We start from the raw sequence: 18,740 nt of genomic DNA, 5'->3' as shown, positions 1-18,740 counted from the left end.
CTCTTATTCCATAACAACTTACTTTGCTTAAGAGCCTTTGCTGAGGGACCTTGTCAAGGGCTTTCTGAAAATCCAAGAACACTATATCCACTGGATCCCTCTCATGCACATGCATGTTGACTCCCTCAAAGAATTCCAGTAGATCGGTAAGGCATGATTTCCATTTACAAAAACCATGTTGACTATTCCCCCTACAAATCGTGTTCATCTATGTGTCTACTAATTCTGTTCTTTACTATAGTTTCTACCAGTTTGCCCAGTACTGAAGTCAGGCTTACTAGCCTGTAATTACCAGGATCGCCTCTGGAGTCTTTTTTAAAAATTGGCATCATATTAGCTATCCTCCAGTCATGTGGTACAGAAGCTGATTTAAAAGATAGGATACATACCACAGGTATTAGTTATGCAATTTCACATTTGAGTTCCTTCAGAGCTTTTTGGTGAATATCATCTGGTCCTTGTGACTTATTACTGTTTAATTTATCAGTTTGATCCAAAACCTCTGTGACGTTGCACCCCATAATGCTTTATAGAAATATGCTTATGAGTGTAAATATGACATAACTGGAATATGTTTTATGCCAGATATGCCATGTAACATATCTTTGCAAAGGTTGTGTTCTTCTGCGTGTATTCATCCTATTCATATGCACGTATCATTTTTATATCTGAAGTTATGAGTGTTGGCTCTATCTTGTATTGTTTGCTGTAGAAAGCACCTAAGGCAAATTTGATCAACATAGTGTGAGGGGATTATTCAAGTAAATGAAAGTATTTGGTAAACTATGGACCTTGATAGACACCAATCCACATCTGAGCTTTCCTGGGAACATTCCTGTAGAGAACTAAGTCATGCATGGACATGTGACCTGCCCATATGACTCCAAAACTCCATCTTGTAGAAGGGATTCTACACAGGGGGAGGGAGGAGTTAAGACCCACCAGGAGAAACTATATAAAGCCTTGGGAGACCCCTCCATTTTGTCTTCAGCTGGCTCAAGAGATAGCTTCTCCACCCCCAAAGCATACCTGAAAGAAATTGGAACAAAGGACAGTAATCACAGCTTGACCCAGACTAGAAGGAGGCTAGATTGTAAAAGAAACGTATTGGAACATCTCTGAGGGTGAGATTTCATCTGTAATCACCTTCTTACTGTATTAGGGAGTGTTTTATTTTATTTTGCTTGGTAATTCACTTTGTTCTGTCTGTTATTACTTGGAACCACTTAAATCCTACTTTTTGTATTTAATAAAATCACTTTTTACTTATTAATTAACCCAGAGTAGGTATTAATACCTGGGGCGGGGGTGGGGGGGGGAAACAGCTGTGCATATCTCTCTATCAGAGTTATAGATGGCAAACAATTTATGAGTTTACCCTGCATAAGCTTTATACAGGGTAAAATGTTTTTATTTGGGGTTTGGACCCCGTTGGGAGTTGGGTATCTGAGTGCTGTGGATCCCGTTGGGAGTTGGGCATCTGAGTGCTGGAGACAGGCGCAGTTCTTAAGCTGTTTTCAGTTAAGCCTGCAGCTTTTGGGGGACATGGTTCAGACGTGGGTCTGTGTTTGTAGCAGGCTAGTGTGTCTGGCTCAACCAGACAGGGCACTGAAGTGCCAAGCTGCCAGGGAAAACGGGCTTAGAGGTAGTCTTAGCACATGAGGTGGCAGTTCCCAAAGGGGTTTCTGTGACCCAACCCATCACAACCTCCTCTAATGGCATCTCAATCTGGGACAGCTCCTCAGATTTGTCACTAAAAAGAAGGGCTTGGGTTTGGGAATCTCCCTCAAATTCTCAGCCGTGAAGACCGATGCAAAGAATTCATTTAGTTTCTCCGCAATGGCCTTATCGACCTTGAGTGCTCCTTTAGCATCTCAATCATCAAGCGGCTCCACTGGTGGTTTAGCAGGCTTCCTGCTTCTGATGTACTTAAAAAAAAATTGCTGTTATTTTTTGAGTTTTGGCTAGCTGTTCTTCAAATTATTTTTTGGCCTTCTTAATTATATTTTTACATTTCACTTGCCAGAGCGAACAGAATGTTAGGAATTATTAAGAAAGGGGTAGATAATAAGACAAAAAATATATTAGCTCTATATAAATCCATGGTACATCCACATCTTGAATACTGTGTGTAGATGTGGTTGCCCCATCTCAAAAAAGATATATTGCAATTGTAAAAGGTTCAGAAAAGGGCAATAAAAATGATTAGGGGTATGGTAGGCTACCATATGAGGAGAGATTAATAAGAATGGGCCGTTTCAGCTTGGAAAAGAGACAATTAAGGGGGGACATGATTGAGGTCTATATTCTCCACCCCAGTCATGATTTTAAATAAGGAAGCGTTATTTACTCCTTCTCATAACACGAGAACTAAAGGCCACCAAATGAAATTAATAGGCAACAGGTTGAAAACAAACAAAAGGAAATATTTCTTCACACAACACACAGTCAACCTGTGGAACTCCTTGCCAGATGATGCTGTGAAGACCAAGACTATAACAGGGTTCAAAAAAGAACTAGATAAATTCATGGAGGATAGGTCCATCAATGGCTATTAGCTAGGATGGGCAGGAATGGTGTCCCTAGCCTCTAGCCTTTGCCAGAAGCTGGGAATGAGCGACAGGAGACAGATCACTTGATGATGACCTATTCTGTTCATTCCCTCTGGGGCACCTGGCATTGGCCACTGTCAGAAGACAGGATACTGGGCTAGATGGACCTTTGGTCTGACCCAATATTGCCGTTCTTATGTTATGGACAGTTTATGCTCCTTTCTATTTTCCTCAATAGGATTTAACTTCCACTTTTTAAAGGTTGCTCTTTTGCCTCTAATTGCTTCTTTTACTTTGCTGTTCAGCCACAGTGGCACTTTTTTGGTCCTTTTACTATGGTTTTTAATTTGGGGGTATACATTTAAGTTGAGCCTCTATTATGGTGTCTTTAAAAAGTTTCCATGCAGCTTGCAGGGATTTCACTTTTGGCACTATACCTTTTAACTTCTGTTTAACTAGCTTCCTCATTTTTGTGTAGTTCCCCTTTCTGAAATTAAATGCTACCGTGGTGGGCTGCTACAGTGTTTTCCCCGCCACAGGGATGTTCAATTTTATTATATTTTGGTCAGTATTACCAGTGGTTCAGCTATATTCACCTCTTGGACCAGATCCTCTGCTCCATTTAGAACTAAATCAAGAATTGTCTCCCCTCTTGTGGGGCCCAGGACTAGCTGCTCCAAGAAGCTGTCATTTAAGGTGTCAAGAAACTTTGTCTCTGCACCCCGTCCTGAGGTGACATGTACCCAGCCAATCTGGGGCCACACATTTATTAGGTGTATTACGGTACGGCCCCGTTGTGCTAGGCGCTGTACATTATTTATTAGCTGCACTGCGGTCGTGCTAGGGGCTGTACATACACAGACAATGAGGGGGTCCCAGCACGGGCAGCAGGCGGACACTGGCGGAGGCTTTCGCCCAGCCGGGGGCGGGGCTGGCGAACAGGCCCCCTTGGGCCTCACCCACCAGGAGGCCCATGTCCTACCCCAGGAGCTGTGGCAGCCAATAGAATGTTACATGCAAATTTCCCCCAGCAGAAGGGTGGTGATTGGCTGAGGTGTCCCTGCTCCTGGCGAACGGGCGCACACCCTCCGGGGGACCCACGCGCCGGAGGGAGGGGCAGGAGCAGGAGCGGGGGGGGGGTCCCCATGGGAAAAGAGGCGGGGCGAACGGAGGGCCCGCCCCCACGACGACATAGGCCAGAAACCGGAAATCCTGCCCCCTCTCTAGGAACTGCCCGGTGATCTCGCTGGTACTGGGGGAGGAGCCGGCCCTTCACGTCCGGTTCCGGGTGTGGGGGAAGTGCTTCCGGGGCGGCGCGGCGCGGCCCCGAGGTGACCGAGGCGGGCATGGGGGCGCACCTGGCCCGGCGCTACGTGGGCGGCGAGGAGGTGGAGCCGGACCCGCTCCGCATGCCGAGCTTCGACCCGGGGCTGGGCTTCGCGGAGCGCAAGGAGCGGGGTGAGCCCGGGGCACGGCGGCCTGGCCCCGCCCCTTCACCACTGGCCCCGCCTTCCCCGGGGGGGGGCTCAGACCCCCCCCCATCGCATCGGCCCGGGAGCCTGGGGGGGCGGGGCCGGGGTGAGCCCCCAGGGGCAGGGGCGCGGGTTGGGCTGGGAGGCTCAGGGACCCCGGGGCGAGGCGTTGGAGCGGGGACTAGCCCGTGGGGGTCAGGCCTGCACTGGCCCTGGGCATGGGGCACAGGAGAAGGGAGCCGATGTCACCAGTTTAGGGCCTTAACGTTTTGGGGGCGGGAGCCTCCCGCTGGGCTCTTTGCTGGCAACGTGCGGCGGTGGAGGCTGGTGCCATTGAGCCTGTGGAGTCAGCGGCTTCCCCTTCACCCCTTGTTTAACAGCTGCCTTGTCCCGCCCCAGAGGTGGCCACGTTGCAGCACCGGGGGAGCGTCCGAACTGTCTGTGGCAAGGGGTCAGCCCGTGCTCTGCGCTGAAAGGAACCGTGTAAACCCCAGGTCTTTGCAGAGCAGAGGGCAGCCGAACCCCGTCCTGTGTAGCGGCATCGATCCTGAGACCAGTATAAATAATAATACATGTAATTGAAATGGAGGGAGAGAGCTTGGAGCCAAAGACTCCCGACGTGTATCCCTAGCTCTCCCTCTGTGAGCCTGGACAAGTTGCTGCGTCTCCCTGTGCCTCAGTTTCCCCGTGGGGCTTCATCAGAAGGGCTCATGGATAGGGTGTTCAGAGTCCCGCTCTGTGCCCGATCCATGTAGGATGCAGCTGTTATGGTCCCCGCTACGGAGCCTTGTTTTTAGCTCTGGAGGTCCCAGGTTCAGTTCCCACCTCCTGCTCCCAGCCTCACCTCTGCCCCTCCTGTCTGTCCCCCGCAGCGATGGTAGCGACGCAGCCGCAGATGAATGACGCTCAGCTGCCCCTGGATCAGCGCGACTACTGCGCCCACTACCTCATCAAGCTGATGAAGTGCAAGCGCGACAACTTCCCCAACTTCCTGGCCTGCCAGCACGAGCGGCACAACTGGGACTACTGCGAGCACCTTGAGTACGAGGCCACCTGTGCTGGGGCGCTCCTGGCACCATCCACAGGCTACTCCAATCCCAGGGCTGCCGAGCTGGGGGCAGCAGCCCTAGGGGTAGAGAGCGGCACCATGGCCTAGTGGAGAAAGCACAAAGGAGACCAGGGTTCTATTCCCAGCTCTGCCATTGGCGTGCTGGGTGACCTGGGGCAAACTGACCTCCTTTGCACGGTATTTTGAGATCTACTGATGAAAGGTGCTGCCAGAGCTAGGTGTGATCGGCACCTGCCCTTCCCACGTAGGGTATTTAAGCCTAAGAATGTGCTGATGGTCCCCAGTAACCAGCTACAGCAGGGCTTTAGCACAGAACTAAACTGTCCCCTCCCTCCCTCTTTGCGGAAGCCATCTCGGAATGCAGCATTCTGGGCCATTGCTGATTCCCCGGGCCCCACTCATGGCTAACCCTGCAGGATGGTGATGAAACACGTGTGTAAGGCCCTTCCCACAGAGGGTCAAGCCCTGGGCCTGGGGACCCCAGGGAGTGAAGGGAGGGGTACTACCTGGAACGTGGTTGGCCTGGCTGTGTCACCGTGGGGATTGTCAGTTGGAGGAGGGATCTGGAGGTGGAAGATATGGGGCAAAGGATTGTGGAGAGGCCAGAGATCACAGGGATTGGTTTAAAGCAGTGAACCTAATTTCAGTGAGCCCTCCCCCTCCCCCCGGCAAGTGGGACAGTCAAACAGCTCTGCCTGTACCTAATGCAGAGTGTGCCAGCCTGACCCCTGCAGCGTGGGGTACAGCATGCCAGGGCAGGGGCTTGCTCCTAATGGAGATGCACGTGGACCCCCCCCCGACTGGTGTCTCCTCTCCCCCCAGCTACGTGATGCGTATGAAGGAATTTGAGCGGGAGCGGCGCTTGCTGGCGAGGAAGAAGAGGCTGGAGCAGGAGGCAGCTAGAGCGTAGCAAAGCCCCATGTCCCCATCCGTGTGAGAGGCTGGAGGAATCCTCTACTTGTGTCATATGTAAGGGAATAAATAATGGCTCGTCTGCATCTGGATCTGGAATGGTGACTGGAGTGGGGTGGGCAGGATCTGAGTGCGTATCGCACTGAGGCCGTAATGCCCCATAACTGCAGGTGCTGGTAGGGATGGGGAAGCCAGAGTGACTGAGGTAATCTCTGTTACTGGACCAACTTCGGAGCTTCTTCAGATTTGGACCTGAAGTTATGGGGACCAGAGAGCAGTGGCATTTCCGAGTGGTTAGAGTGGGAAGAGTCAGGACTCCTGGGCTACGTTCCCATTAAGCTGCGTGGCCACGCAGCTGCCTGTTAAAGCCCTGAGCCTCTGCGCTCTGTGGTGGGGAGAGGTGCTCCTCCTCGCCGGCCCCAGCACAGACCTGCCTGGGGCGAGGCACCCTGCCCCGCTGCTCCAGCGGACCTGCCCTGGACTTGCCGTGGCCAGGGGAGAGGCGCCCCTCCCTTAGCCCGGCCCAGCCCTGCCCCGAGCTGCTGTGGCAAGAGAGGGCTGAGGGGAGTCCTCTCTCCCCACCTTAGTCTGGGGACAGCCTGCACCCCGAAGCCCTCACCCCCCCCAACCCTCTGCCCCAGCCCTGAGCCCCCTCCCATACTCCAAAGTGTTCGGCCCCACCCCCACATTAATTTTATGTGCACCAATATGAAGGTGATGTGTCACACGTCACCTCCATATTGGTGCACATAACAAAATTCATTCTGCACATGGACATAAAAATTAGAGGGAACACTGCTCCTGGGTTCTGTTCCTGCTCTGGGAGGGGGATAGGGTCCAGTGACTAGAGTCAGGAGTCCCTGGGCTACCCCCACCCCCTCTCCCCTCGGTGAGGGGGTGATGCTCTGCTCCCTCCCAGGGTTGGAGAGTGTGTGGTTGGGACACATGTAAAGCACCCTCTGGCTGTCTCAGCACTGACGAGCTCTGCTGGGCTCAGACAGCACCAGACACACGCATGCTCTTTGCTGTGAGTTCCAGCTCCCACAGGTGCTTGGCTCAGTTCCTGCCCTGGCAGCCAGTGCTGGGAATCTACCCGTGACTCGGAGCCTGCTCAGACTCGCTCCCTGCTTTCCGTGTGGGGAACCTTTGCACTGAGGCCATGTCTACACTGCACACGATGCCATGGCACAGCTCCTGTAGTGTCGACATGCGCTAAAGCCAGGGAAGGGTTTTATGGCACCCATCTCGCTAAGTGACAGTCACGCTAGCTGTGTCCACAGCGGGGGTTAGGTTGGCACAGCTCTGACACGGGGGGGTGGATTTGTCACACTCCGAGCTCAGCTTCCCTTGCCCCTCGAGGGCATGTGGGGGCAGTATGCTGTGAGCTGCTCTGGAGAGCCTAGGGTGTGCTGCACCTGCCCGTGGGACTATTTTCTTGCTTCCCTGCCCCTGCCATGGCCTTGGAGAAATGTCTGCCAGCAGCAGAGGGCAGAGCTAGTCTTGCTTCAGCCCAGGTGCCTAGTCTCTGTTGCTGCTGCTGTTGTGCACAAAGAAGCCAGAGCTGCCCCTCCCCAGCTGTGCTGCAGGGCTAGGTGCAGGGGGAAGGGAGACATGGGGGGCACCAGCCATGGTTGCACCTGGCCCTTAAGCAGGGTGCAGTGCCTGCTGTTCAGTGACAGGGGAGTGGCTGTGCAGAGAGCAACCCCACCTATGCCTAGAGCCCAGCTGATCCCCTCTGTAGAGGTGGGGGGAGCAATAAGACATGGCTGGACAGGGGCTGGCTTGGTTTATTGCTGTGACTTGGACAGGGAGAATGATCCCAGACACCTGCTTTGGCAAAGGCTCATTGCAGCTCCTGTGCTAGGGCAGGGCCGTTCTCAGTCCTACTTGTGTAGTGGTTGCTGCTCGGGGGGGGGAGGCGCTAGCTGGGGCTAAGAGATTAGTTCAGCTGCCTAAATCAGAGCCACGATGAGACAAAACAGCGGCCCAAGGAAGCGAGCCTGGCTCATAGCAAGGAATCCTGGGCACAGGGGCCATGATGCATTCATGCCACAGTGGAAGGTGTGGTGGTACCCAGGGAGGCCCCTGTCCTAGGTGCAGCCCCCTTAGAGACTCAGAGCTCCAGGTGTAGCCATTCAGAGAGGAAGAGCCTGGCCCATGGCCAGTCTCTGCCCTCCCTGACCACTTGCCCCATTGGTTTATCTCCTGGGGACCCCAGTGCCTTCCAGTGATGGATTACTTAGCCCAACCTTCCCCCCAGGGGCCTGTGCCTTGTCCAACATGCACCAAGCCCACAGGGCAGGGAAAGACCAGCTCTTTAGGGCCACCCCTCGCTCCCCAGCAGTCACACGGAGTAAGAGCAAAGGAGACAGCAGCTGCCAAGGAGCCAGTGCAGGAGAGAGCTGAATGGCTTCACCCCACATCTTTATTAGAATAGCCTGCTCTAGCCCCTGCGATCCCGGCAGAGCCAGGCCTGAGCTACAGCCGGGGACTGTGGGCCAGGGCGGCCGCTCAGCGGCACGGGGAAGGATGGAAATAGAAGAATGGTACAAAAGAAAACACTTTACTGTGCTTACAATTAACGGTGCTGGCTTGAGTCAAGCAGCTGCCATCTGAGCTCCTCCCCCCCCAGCCCTGCCCCTGCAGCCCTGCCAGTGCCCCTCAATCCTGACCTGCTACCCCTTGCTTTCCCTACACAGTAGTGCTGTTACCCTTCCCTTTTCTCTTGTCACCCCACTCCTGGCTCAGTTCTGCCCCACACCACCCCCACCTACCACCCTGCCTTAGTCCTGACTCTGGCTTGTCCCAGCATGAGACCCTAGAGCATCATTCTAAACAGACTGATCTGTAAACTCGCTGCCCAGGGGGCCTGCTCCAGGCCTGATGCCCTTAACACCTGGGCCAGCGGGGCACAGGGGAAAGGTGGGCTGGGGCTGGGGGACTGACCAGACCCTGCCAGCCCAGCTACCATCCTGCCCTCTTTCCATCAGCCTGGGGTGCAGGATAGAAGCCAGAGCCCAGCCGTGTCTTGCAGCAGCCCCCTGGCAGCTTTCGAAGGAGAGGAGTGCTGAACAGGGCCCAAGCCCCAGCCCAGCACTCACCCCCGAGGCCTTGCCATGGAGATGCGACCCAGGAAAGGAGTTGTCTTCCTGCTCAGGAGCCTGAAGTGAGGCACCTATGATCCTGAGCTGATACCTGGAGAAGGGGCCTGGTCTCCAGGGGGGCTGAGCACCTGCCACGCCCACCAGCTCCACTGGGGGCACGAGCGCTCAGCTCCTCTGGGATCAGGCTGCATTGGCAGGTGCCTGGGGCCAGGGTTAGATGCCTGAGGTTAGGCCAGAGTCCTTCCTCCAGGCCACAGCTCTGAGTGGCTGCATCCAGCCAGAGGCAGCTCCAGCTTCTCCCTGGGTTAGTTTCCAGTTAGGCAGGGCTGAAGATCTGGGCCCCAGACGCTGGGTGCATGGTGCAGCTGGAGGAGAGCATAGGAACTGGCTCTGAGCAGGGCTTGGGTGTTGGCTTTCCTGGGGAGGTGGGGCCAGCCCCCAAGGGAGCACAGGGGCAGCTGCAGAAACCCCAGCAGCGAGGAGTTGGGTGAGAGTTTGCACAGCTTCCCCCGAGCCCTGTGCCAGCTGGCCAGATGAGGGGTGCAGAGACCTCCGTGGGGGGTGGGCTCCTCCCTGGACTGCACCAATACACAAAACCCCAGCAGCCCCTAGCAGCTCAGAGCAGGAAGGGGACGATAGGCGAGCGCAGGGGTGGGTAGTCCCGGAACTCCTTCAGGTAGCTGCGGTGCTTCCCCTTCGCCCAAATGGTCATTTGGATGAAGCCGACCAGAGAGAACAGGGCCACTGTGGGCAGAGAGGAAAGTGGTGAGGAATCGGGGGGGAAGGGCACTCCCTTGGCCCCCCCAGCATCACCCCCACCCTACAGTCCCGAGGGGACCCAACTCCAGAGGTTGGGTAGGTAAAACAGGACTTTGCAGGTCTGCTCTCCCCTTGCCAGGGGGGTTGGCACAACTGTATGCCCTGCTCCTGTCGGCCACCGCCACCTCCCTGTGCTGTGCGGGCACCGAGGAGTCATGGCGCCTCTCACACTGTAGCAGGGGCTGGCAGGACCCCGGTACACAGTCATGGTGCCCTGGGCCCAGCTGAGAGTCAGCCTCTCTGCGTCCTGGCCGGAGGCAGCAGCGACACGGACTCAGGTTCAGTGGGAAGGGTCAGGTTAGGTCAAGTTGGAAAAACAACTCGACCCACTTGGGCTTGGCTCTGGTTCGGCTCAGACCTAAAATGAGAGCTGCCCCCTTGGGCCAGCCCCCACCCCTGGCTCCCCTCCTCCTCCCACCAAAGGGACTAAGAACCAGATGCTGACAAGATGTGGTGCCTGCATTTCCCCAAGGGAGCAGCAGGGGGCTCCCGCCTGATGGGCTGGAGGCCCCTGGGCAGTGCCACTCCTGAGAAAAGGCAGCCAGCGGATTCCAGGGAAAGCAGCTCCCAGCAGGGCAAATCATCCAAGAGCCTGGGCTGCAGGGCAGCTCACGCTGCAGTCTTTGCTTCGCCTACTCCCTGCAGACCGGGGCCGGTCCCTCAGTGCTGGGCCCCAGGACGAGCCTCGAGCGCAGGAAGCCTACGGAGGCGGGCTATGAACCCAGCTCATCCTGCCAGCCAGGAACTGGGCCGACACCCACTGGGTGTGGTCAAGGGGACAGGGCTGGGAATCAGGATTCCTGGATTCTATTCCCCGTCTACGACGACTCCTCAGAGGGGTCCCTTGACCTGCCTTTTGCAGGGGGAAACTGAGGCAGAGGGAGATGATCTCTGTGACATGCTGGGAGCCCTATTGCTGGCCACATAGGGGCTTATTGTTCCCACAGAACAAGGATGGGTGGCTCTGGCAGCAAGAAGGCAAGACCCGCCTGGCCTGTGCCCCCCAGACATTGTGGGGAAACAATGTGGCATCTCTGTGCCCTGGCTCCTTCCCCCACACCGCGCTCACCTGGGAGACACTGGGTCATGATGGCGAAGCCAATCCAGGAGCCCACCTGGAAGAGAAGCAGCTGCAGTTAGTGCTAGGAAGCCAGAGGTTGGGCAGAAGCCTCCCCCCACATGGCCACAGGGGAGGCCAGGCCTTGGCAAGGGGCGCTCACTCATAGAAAGGGGGCACTCATTCAAGTTCACTGAGCCATTTGCAGTCAGCTGACCAGCCCACATCAGAACTTTTAATGTTCCTGACCCGGGGGGGGGGGAGGGGAAGAGAGACAACTGAGCTGCGCAATACAAACCCTGGTACATGGGGAAGCGGCCTGCTAACGCTGGCCGCTAAGACTCCCTGCACTCGCCTCCATGCAAAACGCCCCTGCCAGGCCCCAGCTCTGACGCCTTCATGGGCAGGGAGAATGACCCGTGGGAAGATGGACTGGCCTCTGGGTGGGGGCACATCCTGGGCTCCAGCAGGGCACCTCACAGCCTGCTGCCTTGGCCAAGCAGGACTTCACCAGCTAGGCATGCACTTAATGCTGGCAACCCCATTCTAGTGCCCACCTGCTGCCCTGCCCTGGGCTTCTCCCCCCATCTCTGCCAGTGCCCCTCGAGCCCAACCCAGTCCCCTGCTATCCCAGCTAGCGTAGGGCTGTTGTGAGCAGGAGCTGCAGACCCTGTGACACAGAGCAAGGCCCCCAGCCACCACACATTATTAACCCATAGTGCCCCAAGCCGTGTGCCCAGAGCGTAGGTGGCAGTGGGAAGCAGGGACTCTGGCCCAGCCGGTGAAGTGCTCCCTCCGAATGGGCACAGACCCACCACGCCTGCATCAACTGCATTCTCTGTGCGGAGTCTGCCGCGCCTTCCTTAATGTGGACTCAAATGGCAGGAGCAATCTCACTCTCCTGGGGAGGGGCTGTCCAGCGCTGGGGGTGTGGGTGCCCCCCGGAGGGGTGACCTAATGCCCAGGGGTTGGAAGGAAAGTGGAATCAAAGGGGCCAGTTCCCAGGGGAAATCTTTTCCCCCACCCTGTGCCCCCATGGGGAGGGAGAGGCTAGGGCAGGAATAAGGGTGCTGGGGATGATGGGACTGGCAGGGGGAATTTCACCCCCGCACCTACACCAGGCATCAGGGGAGGCAGGGCGCTCCTCAAGCTGAGATCAGGGCAGCAGGGGGACCTGGTCTCCCCAGCAATGGGGAGTCCCCAGTCCTGGCAGCAGCTGAGTTGGAGGAAGGGGTGGCTGGGCACATGCAAGGCGGCTGCCAGCCTGGGCAGGGAAAGGTCCCTTCCTGGCAGGTGAGTGGCACTCCCGCAAAGGGACGAGCTCTCGGGAAGCAGAGCCATTGAGGATGGCGCCTGGAGAACTAACTCATGCCCAACTTTAGGAGTCATGATGGTCAAATTCCGCCCCCCCGAACCCAGCTCTGCCAGGGTCTGGGAGCCTAGACTTGGCTGGAGGTACAGCCCCTGAACACCCAAACCCCTTGTGAACATCACACTCACACTGCCAAGTAGAAAAGGAGGACTTGTGGCACCTTAGAGACTAACGAATTTGAGCATAAGCTTTCGTGAGCTACAGCTCACTTCATGGGATGCATTCGGTGAAGTGAGCTGTAGCTCACGAAAGCTTATGCTCAAATAAATTTGTTAGTTTCTAAGGTGCCACAAGTCCTCCTTTTCTTTTTTGTGAATACAGACTAACACGGCTGCTGCTCTGAAAACTGCCAAGTTGGAGCTGGCTTCAGGACTGAGGCTTTGTTGGTGATGCCAAGCTGGGCATTTGCTGCCATTTCACCTCAGCAGCTCCAGGAGCTATGCAGGGCTGGGCCAGGCAGAGCACAGGTGCATGCTAATGGCGGCTGCTGATTTAATAGGGGCACTGTCCTGCAGGCAGTGGGGTGGGGAGTTCAGCAGGGGGTGCTCTGCTCTCTCAGTCAGAGCTGACTCCAGTACAGCACAAGGGGGCGCTGTCCTGCAGGGAGCAGAGTCGGGAGCTCAGCCAGGGGGTGTTCTCCCTTCTCAGTCAGGGCTGACCCTGCTGTGGCACTGGGGGGGCTGTCTGACAGGGAGTGGGGTGGGAAGTTGAGTAGGAGGCACTCTCCCTTCTCAGTCAGGGCTGACCCCGATGTCTTAGCATAGCACCAGGGGTGCTGTGTCGAGTGAAAGCAAGGTCCCAGCTATTGCTTATCACTGGCACTTTTCCCAGAAGCAGGGCTGTTAACTCCCGGTTTCCCGTCCAAATTCAAGTCCTACCACCTTCTGAATTCCCCCTGCCGTTTCAGTTAGACAAGGGTATTCTCCCTAATGGGCTCAGCTGTGTGGCTGTTAAGCCACTGGTGAGTTCCACCCCAGAGACGGTTGCATTTCTGGGGTGAACAGTGACACAAGCTCGTTATTAATTAACAGCAGGTAGAAGGTCACTTTCTAGCCACCTGTCTCAGGGAGGCAGCTGCAGCTCATGGAGATGCTTCCAGTGAGACCAGAAACAAGATCTGTGGGTCGGGGGGGCTAGTGCCAGGCAGCCCTCGGCTCAGGGAGCCCACCAGTTTGCTGCAGGCAGGGGGACTGGTGCGGGGGGGGGGGGGTCTCACCTCATAGGTATAATTAGGACATGACACTAGCAGGAAAAGCCACGTGAAGGGGTTCTTAGTGGGGTATGGGATCTTCCTGGTCTTGGAGCCTGGGAGGGAGAGAAGCAGAAATCCAGCATGTATTTATTTCACATGAGCAGTAACCCCCCAGCCCCACCCCCAGGGAATGGCATCAGCTTTCCGGGGGAACACACAGGCAGGGGGTGCTGCTCTGAGCAGCAGCCAGGTAGGCACTGGGGAGACTGCCCTGTCAGACCGTTCTCCAGGGAGATGCTGCTGCAGGACCTCGGGGTCAGGTGTCAGATCTCCAGTCACACACAGGCCAGTGCTTCCTGCAGCCCACTGGAGCCCGAGGCAACAGCATGTTCCCCCATCCCCGCTCTGCTGCACAGGGCACCATCAGGGTGTATCTGACACATGGGGCTGATGGGGCAGTAAAGAGGCAGTGTGCCAGGCTCGCCAGGACTCATTCAGAGAGTTCCTCCACCCCCTCCTCGGCTGCTGGGACTACACAGATCTGGGACAGCCACATCCCGGTCAGGATGCCACGTCCTGCCCAGAGGGGCCGAGGCCTCCACGGTGCTTGTGCCTGGAGACCGAGGATCTGCCAGCCAGGCTGTTCAGACACTGCTATGAACCAGTCACTGGAGCCACCAGCGTCCAGATGGAGGCATCTGCACTGGGAGGGCAGGTGTCCTCTGCAACCCGGGAAAGTGGTGGGGGTTTAGAGAGAAACTTGCCTATCGCTGCCCATCTCTGTCTCTGAGGATGTTTACAGGGGGCCTAAGGAAAATGGGGTTTTCTCCTGTGTTTCTTACATTAAACATTCAGCAAGACCCTGGGGAGCTGGGAGGACAGAGAGCAAGGACGAGAACCCGCTGTGAACAGGAGCCAGGGGCATGGGGGGATGGATTTTCACTCAGACTACGCCCCGGACCCAGAGTGCACTCCCAATCCCCATACCTCAGCCAGGGATACAAGAAGGCTCTACCCCCACCCTCAGGCTACCTCGGACTGACCATCCTTGCCCTGTCACCCCTGAACGACTGAGGCCCTGGGAGGGCCAGTGGGGCCCTGCCCCCACTCACCCGCTGGCCGCAGGTTCCGCAGAGCAATGTGAATGGAGAAGTTCCCCAGCTGGCAGAACTTGGGGGGAGAAGCAGAGGAGCGATCAGTGCCCTGGGTCCCAGCAACCCCCTTCCCTCTCCCTGGCCTGGGGGTTCAACCCCCCTTGCAGTGGCAGCATCCCTCATCAGCTCAGAGGGGCATGGGCCTGGAAGGGCATTGGCCTGGCAGCATTCTTGCAGTGGCAGCACAGAGCTGTGCCACCCACCACCCAGCCTCCTGGCACCCTCATCCCTCCCTCTCCCCAGTCCCACACTCTGTCACCCTCATTCCCTCCCATACCTTTGCACACCCTGAGAGTACCCCTCTTGGTACTCCTGCCCAAGCCCAGCTGAGCAGCCTCCTTCCCTGCTCCCCTCCCCGCCACCACCGGCGGCTCTTACCAGGAATAGAATGAGCGCCAGCTTCACCTGCTCATCTCCGTAGGCTGTGGGGGAGAGGAAGAGCAGAGGTTAGCCTGGCACGGGGGGTGGGGGGGAGAAGAGCACTCGCATCACGGGGCGCTAGGGATGCGTTTACAGGGTCAGAGCCTGGTGTCTGCGTAGGGAACGTGCTAGCACACGATCAGCAGGGGGAGCACATAGGCCCTACTGCAATAATGGCTCCGAAAGAAACAAAAATTCATAGCAAGGGTGGATCTGTTAATTGCCTATGAAAGTTACCAGATTAACACCCCTAGGGGCGGTGCATATCCAGAGCCAGGCAGCACGGCGACCTTCCCTGCTCACCCCCCTCTCTAAGAGTGAGGGCAGTGCAGTCCCAGGGGGCCCTCTTCTTCCAGGGTCAGAGCCAGCTAGAGTAATGGACCTGAGCAAGCAAAGGGGGGTGAAGTCGCTGGGCAGGGGGTATGGTACAAGACGCCGGGGCGGGGGAGCAGCCGGACCACACACTCATCAGTGCATGGAGATGAAGAGAAGAAATCCAGGTCACGGGCTGCTGCAGGAGTGAAGGAAGGTTCAATGGAACGTGACATGCAAAGCAGGAGAGTTTGAGCTTGTTCATTTGGGTTTTTAACCCTTTACGATGCAGGAAGGGACAAAAGGCCTTTAATTAAACAAAACGCTGGCTGCTGCTTGTTTTTTACACTAGCAAATCAGGTCTGATCATCGGGTGGGGGGCTTTGGGGACAGCTGAGGAGCTAGGCAGTTTATGACTAGAGATGTCAAGGAAACGAGACTGAGAGGGAAGCAATTTTTCACCCGTTTGTTTAAAACTGGCATCAGATTTCAGGCCAGGAGGAACTGTTCTGCCCATTCAGACTGACCCCTGCCTAACCCAGGCCAGAGACCCTCCCCTCTGCACCAACACCTGGTCCAGAACTTGTGGCCGAGCTAAAGCGGAGCTTTGAGAAACTCGTCCAAGATTTGAAGTCTCCACGTGCCGCTGAGCGAGTCGTTCCAAGGGATAGTTACCCTCCTTGTTAAATGTTTGCACGCTATTTCCAAGCTGAGTTCAGCTACCAGCCATTTATCCTGGCTTGGGCTGTGTTTGCTGTAACGCACAACTATTTAATTAGCACATTTGGGAGAAAACCCCTGTGTTAGCAATGCAGGTCCCTCCATTCAGGGCTGACTGTGCTCCCAACCCACTCCTCCGAGTCACCACTAAATCCTGTAGAGACATATGCCAGACTAGCCTGAAGCCTGGACTTTCCCAATGCCTCTAAGATCTTGGCTACGCTAAGAAGCTGTGCCAGGGACAGGTCTGCCAGCACAGTGCTGCTAACACAACTATCTCTGCAGCATGTGGTCACACTCGGCTGCTTGTGCCAGCGCCTCGTGACCACACGGTTGTATCAACAAAAGCATGGTGCACGGTGGGTAGGATCCCAGTGTTTTCACATGCCACACAGACACACTGCCATGTGGGAAACCCACACACCTCTCATGGAATTGGGGGGGCTGAAGCAAGGCAGCGGAAAAGGAAGGACAGCCCCTCAGGCGATCAGTCTGTCAGAGAGAAGGGCTGGAATCGCATAGCACCCTCTAGGGCACAGAGAGCGACTAGGGGTCACTTACTTGGCGGGGTGTACAGTGGGTGGTTGATGTAATACGCCATCCAGGCTGCAAAGCCCCAGTAGTAGGTGCAGTTCTAGAGACAAATCAGGAAATGCTCTTTTAATACAGGCTCCACTAACGAGACAAGTCAAAGGGATCCCCCAAGCAACCACTGCCCTAGCCCCCCAGCTGGCAGGCCCTGCACATCCTTCACTTCACTTCCCCTGCCCCGCCCCTCCATCCCGCTCACCTTGAAGATGTTACGCAAGGGCATCGTCCCATGGGAGAACCGATGGACAAAGAGGGTCTCCAGCAGGCGCTTGATGTAGTGGAACGAGTGGCAGATGCAGGCTAGGCTGGAAGGGAGGCACAAGGGTGCTAGTGGGTACCAGTGCCACTGGGATATGGGCTGGGGGTACGTTCCCCATTATGGAATTCTTCTGAGCTGGCAAGTCCCCTGCGTCCCAACTGAGAGCACCTGCCAGCTCCCCCGAAGGCTCCTCCCCAGCACAGCTGGACGGGGGCCGTGCTGGAGCCTAAAGCAGACCACCCTTGATGAGCCACAAGGAGATGCTCTGGGGGTCCTAAACTGTTCCCTCCTGCCAGGAATCAACTGACTTTCCAGTGCAACAGCTCAGAGCACTCGCCAGTCCCTAAGTCCCTCTCCGAGGCCTGTCCATGTGCTAATATCCAGTGGCTGCAATGATGGCCAGATCCCAGACTGCCTGAAGAGGCCGGCAGGGAATCCAACGGGCACTGCATCCCTGTAGGGGTGAGATTTTCTCTTCCCCCCTCATCCCACTCTGGAGAGGAGGCCAATCTGGGGCTGCAGGCCTGGCCTGGGAGGCAGGGCCCCTCCAGGAGTGGGATGCATGTCCCATCTGTTTGTTTTCCTAGGGCTCAGGTTTTCTACAGAGTCTCTGCCCCCAACAGCTCAGGAGAAGGCCCAGATCCCAGGGCACAGCTCCAGCGCAGGCTAAGCAGATGCAGTGACGGGCCCCCGGCCGGTACTCACTGCACGACCGAGTGCTTGCTGGAGGTGAAGTCATACTTGGGGCCATAGATGAAGGGCACTCGGAAGTAGAAGAGCAGGTAGATAAGCAGGGGTCCAGCGTACTCAGTGAGGAAGACCTGAAAGGCAGAGCGTGCTGTGAGCACAGGGGGGTGCCTATGGGCGGGGGGGCTCTCTCAGGCAGACCTGTGTCACTGCTCACCGTCACCCAGCTGATCTGCGCACCCAGGTCCCGGAAGTACAGTGTGGCTGTGGTGCCCACCGGCAGGTTCTGTAGCACGTCCTCATCCTTCAGGGACTTCCCCTCTGGAAGGAGAGTGGAGACTCAGAGAGGACAATGGGGGGGAGGGGGTCCAACCAGGACGCCGATGCAATATGTTACCCTAGCATCGGTTCCATGGCAACGTGCCCGAGTGATCCCAGCCCCCTGAAACACGGCCGTGCTCTCCTGCTTGCTGCAGCACAGCGCCACCCACATGAAAAGCCATGTGGAGAATGGACCGAAGCCCCTGCTGCAGGGCAGAACACTCTGATCCTGGAGGTTCGCGCTCCCCTGCATACAAGCTGGGAAGCCCACGGGGCCCTTCCCCAGAAGTCTGGGTCTTCCTAGAGCCCTAGTCCTTTGGTGGTCAAATCAGATCTCTCACCCTTTGGAACAGCGTCAGCACCTGCCCCACAGGCCCCTGTGGCTCGTGTTCCCCTCGGGACCTTTCCCCACCCATGGGGCGCACGATCAGCAGCAGCAGAGAGGTGTGCCTGAGAACAGACACAGCGACAGCTGTCAGAACCCACATGTCGCTCTAACTTACTGGGGTCAAGGCGGAGGGACTGTCGGGCTGGGTACCACTGGGGATCTGTGGAGAGAAAAGCAGAGACAATGGCATCACCCCTGTGGCTCCAAATCCCTGACTGTGCAAACTGATCAGCACCAAACCACGCTGCTCTTATGGAGATAAGTCCACCCACGCAGAGACGCAGGAGGCTGAGCTGGGCCTTCAGGCACCTTGCTAAGGGCAGAAGGCGACAGGCTGGC

The 18,740-nt window shown here is 56.6% G+C and overlaps 2 protein-coding genes across 4 annotated transcripts in view; one reads left to right on the top strand and one right to left on the bottom strand.

Moving 5' to 3' along the window:
* The first annotated feature begins 3,779 nt into the window (after positions 1-3,779).
* Positions 3,780-6,091, top strand: NDUFB7 (NADH:ubiquinone oxidoreductase subunit B7). Its single transcript, XM_038379273.2, has 3 exons — positions 3,780-4,010; positions 4,897-5,065; positions 5,916-6,091. The coding sequence occupies exons 1-3, from the start codon at positions 3,899-3,901 to the stop codon at positions 6,001-6,003; spliced, it is 369 nt and encodes a 122-aa protein (XP_038235201.1). The 5' UTR covers positions 3,780-3,898; the 3' UTR covers positions 6,004-6,091.
* Positions 6,092-8,381: 2,290 nt separating this feature from the next.
* The window catches only part of TECR (trans-2,3-enoyl-CoA reductase), a 47,459-nt gene continuing 37,100 nt past the window's right edge, over positions 8,382-18,740 (bottom strand). For all 3 annotated transcript variants that reach the window (XM_038378708.2, XM_038378706.2, XM_038378707.2), the window contains 10 exons: positions 18,517-18,561; positions 17,910-18,013; positions 17,711-17,826; positions 16,946-17,051; positions 16,717-16,789; positions 15,082-15,125; positions 14,662-14,719; positions 13,574-13,662; positions 10,998-11,043; positions 8,382-9,853 (listed from right to left, as the gene is read on the bottom strand). In XM_038378708.2, coding sequence (XP_038234636.1) covers positions 9,726-9,853; positions 10,998-11,043; positions 13,574-13,662; positions 14,662-14,719; positions 15,082-15,125; positions 16,717-16,789; positions 16,946-17,051; positions 17,711-17,826; positions 17,910-18,013; positions 18,517-18,561 — 809 coding nt within the window. In that variant the 3' untranslated portion in view covers positions 8,382-9,725. The remainder of the gene's footprint in view (positions 9,854-10,997; positions 11,044-13,573; positions 13,663-14,661; positions 14,720-15,081; positions 15,126-16,716; positions 16,790-16,945; positions 17,052-17,710; positions 17,827-17,909; positions 18,014-18,516; positions 18,562-18,740) is intronic.

This window comes from Dermochelys coriacea, chromosome 20 (genome assembly GCF_009764565.3).
Source record: "Dermochelys coriacea isolate rDerCor1 chromosome 20, rDerCor1.pri.v4, whole genome shotgun sequence".
Taxonomy (NCBI): Eukaryota; Metazoa; Chordata; order Testudines; family Dermochelyidae; genus Dermochelys; species Dermochelys coriacea.
Note: the sequence above shows the minus strand (reverse complement) of the source record. Positions and strands in the feature narration are given on the sequence as shown.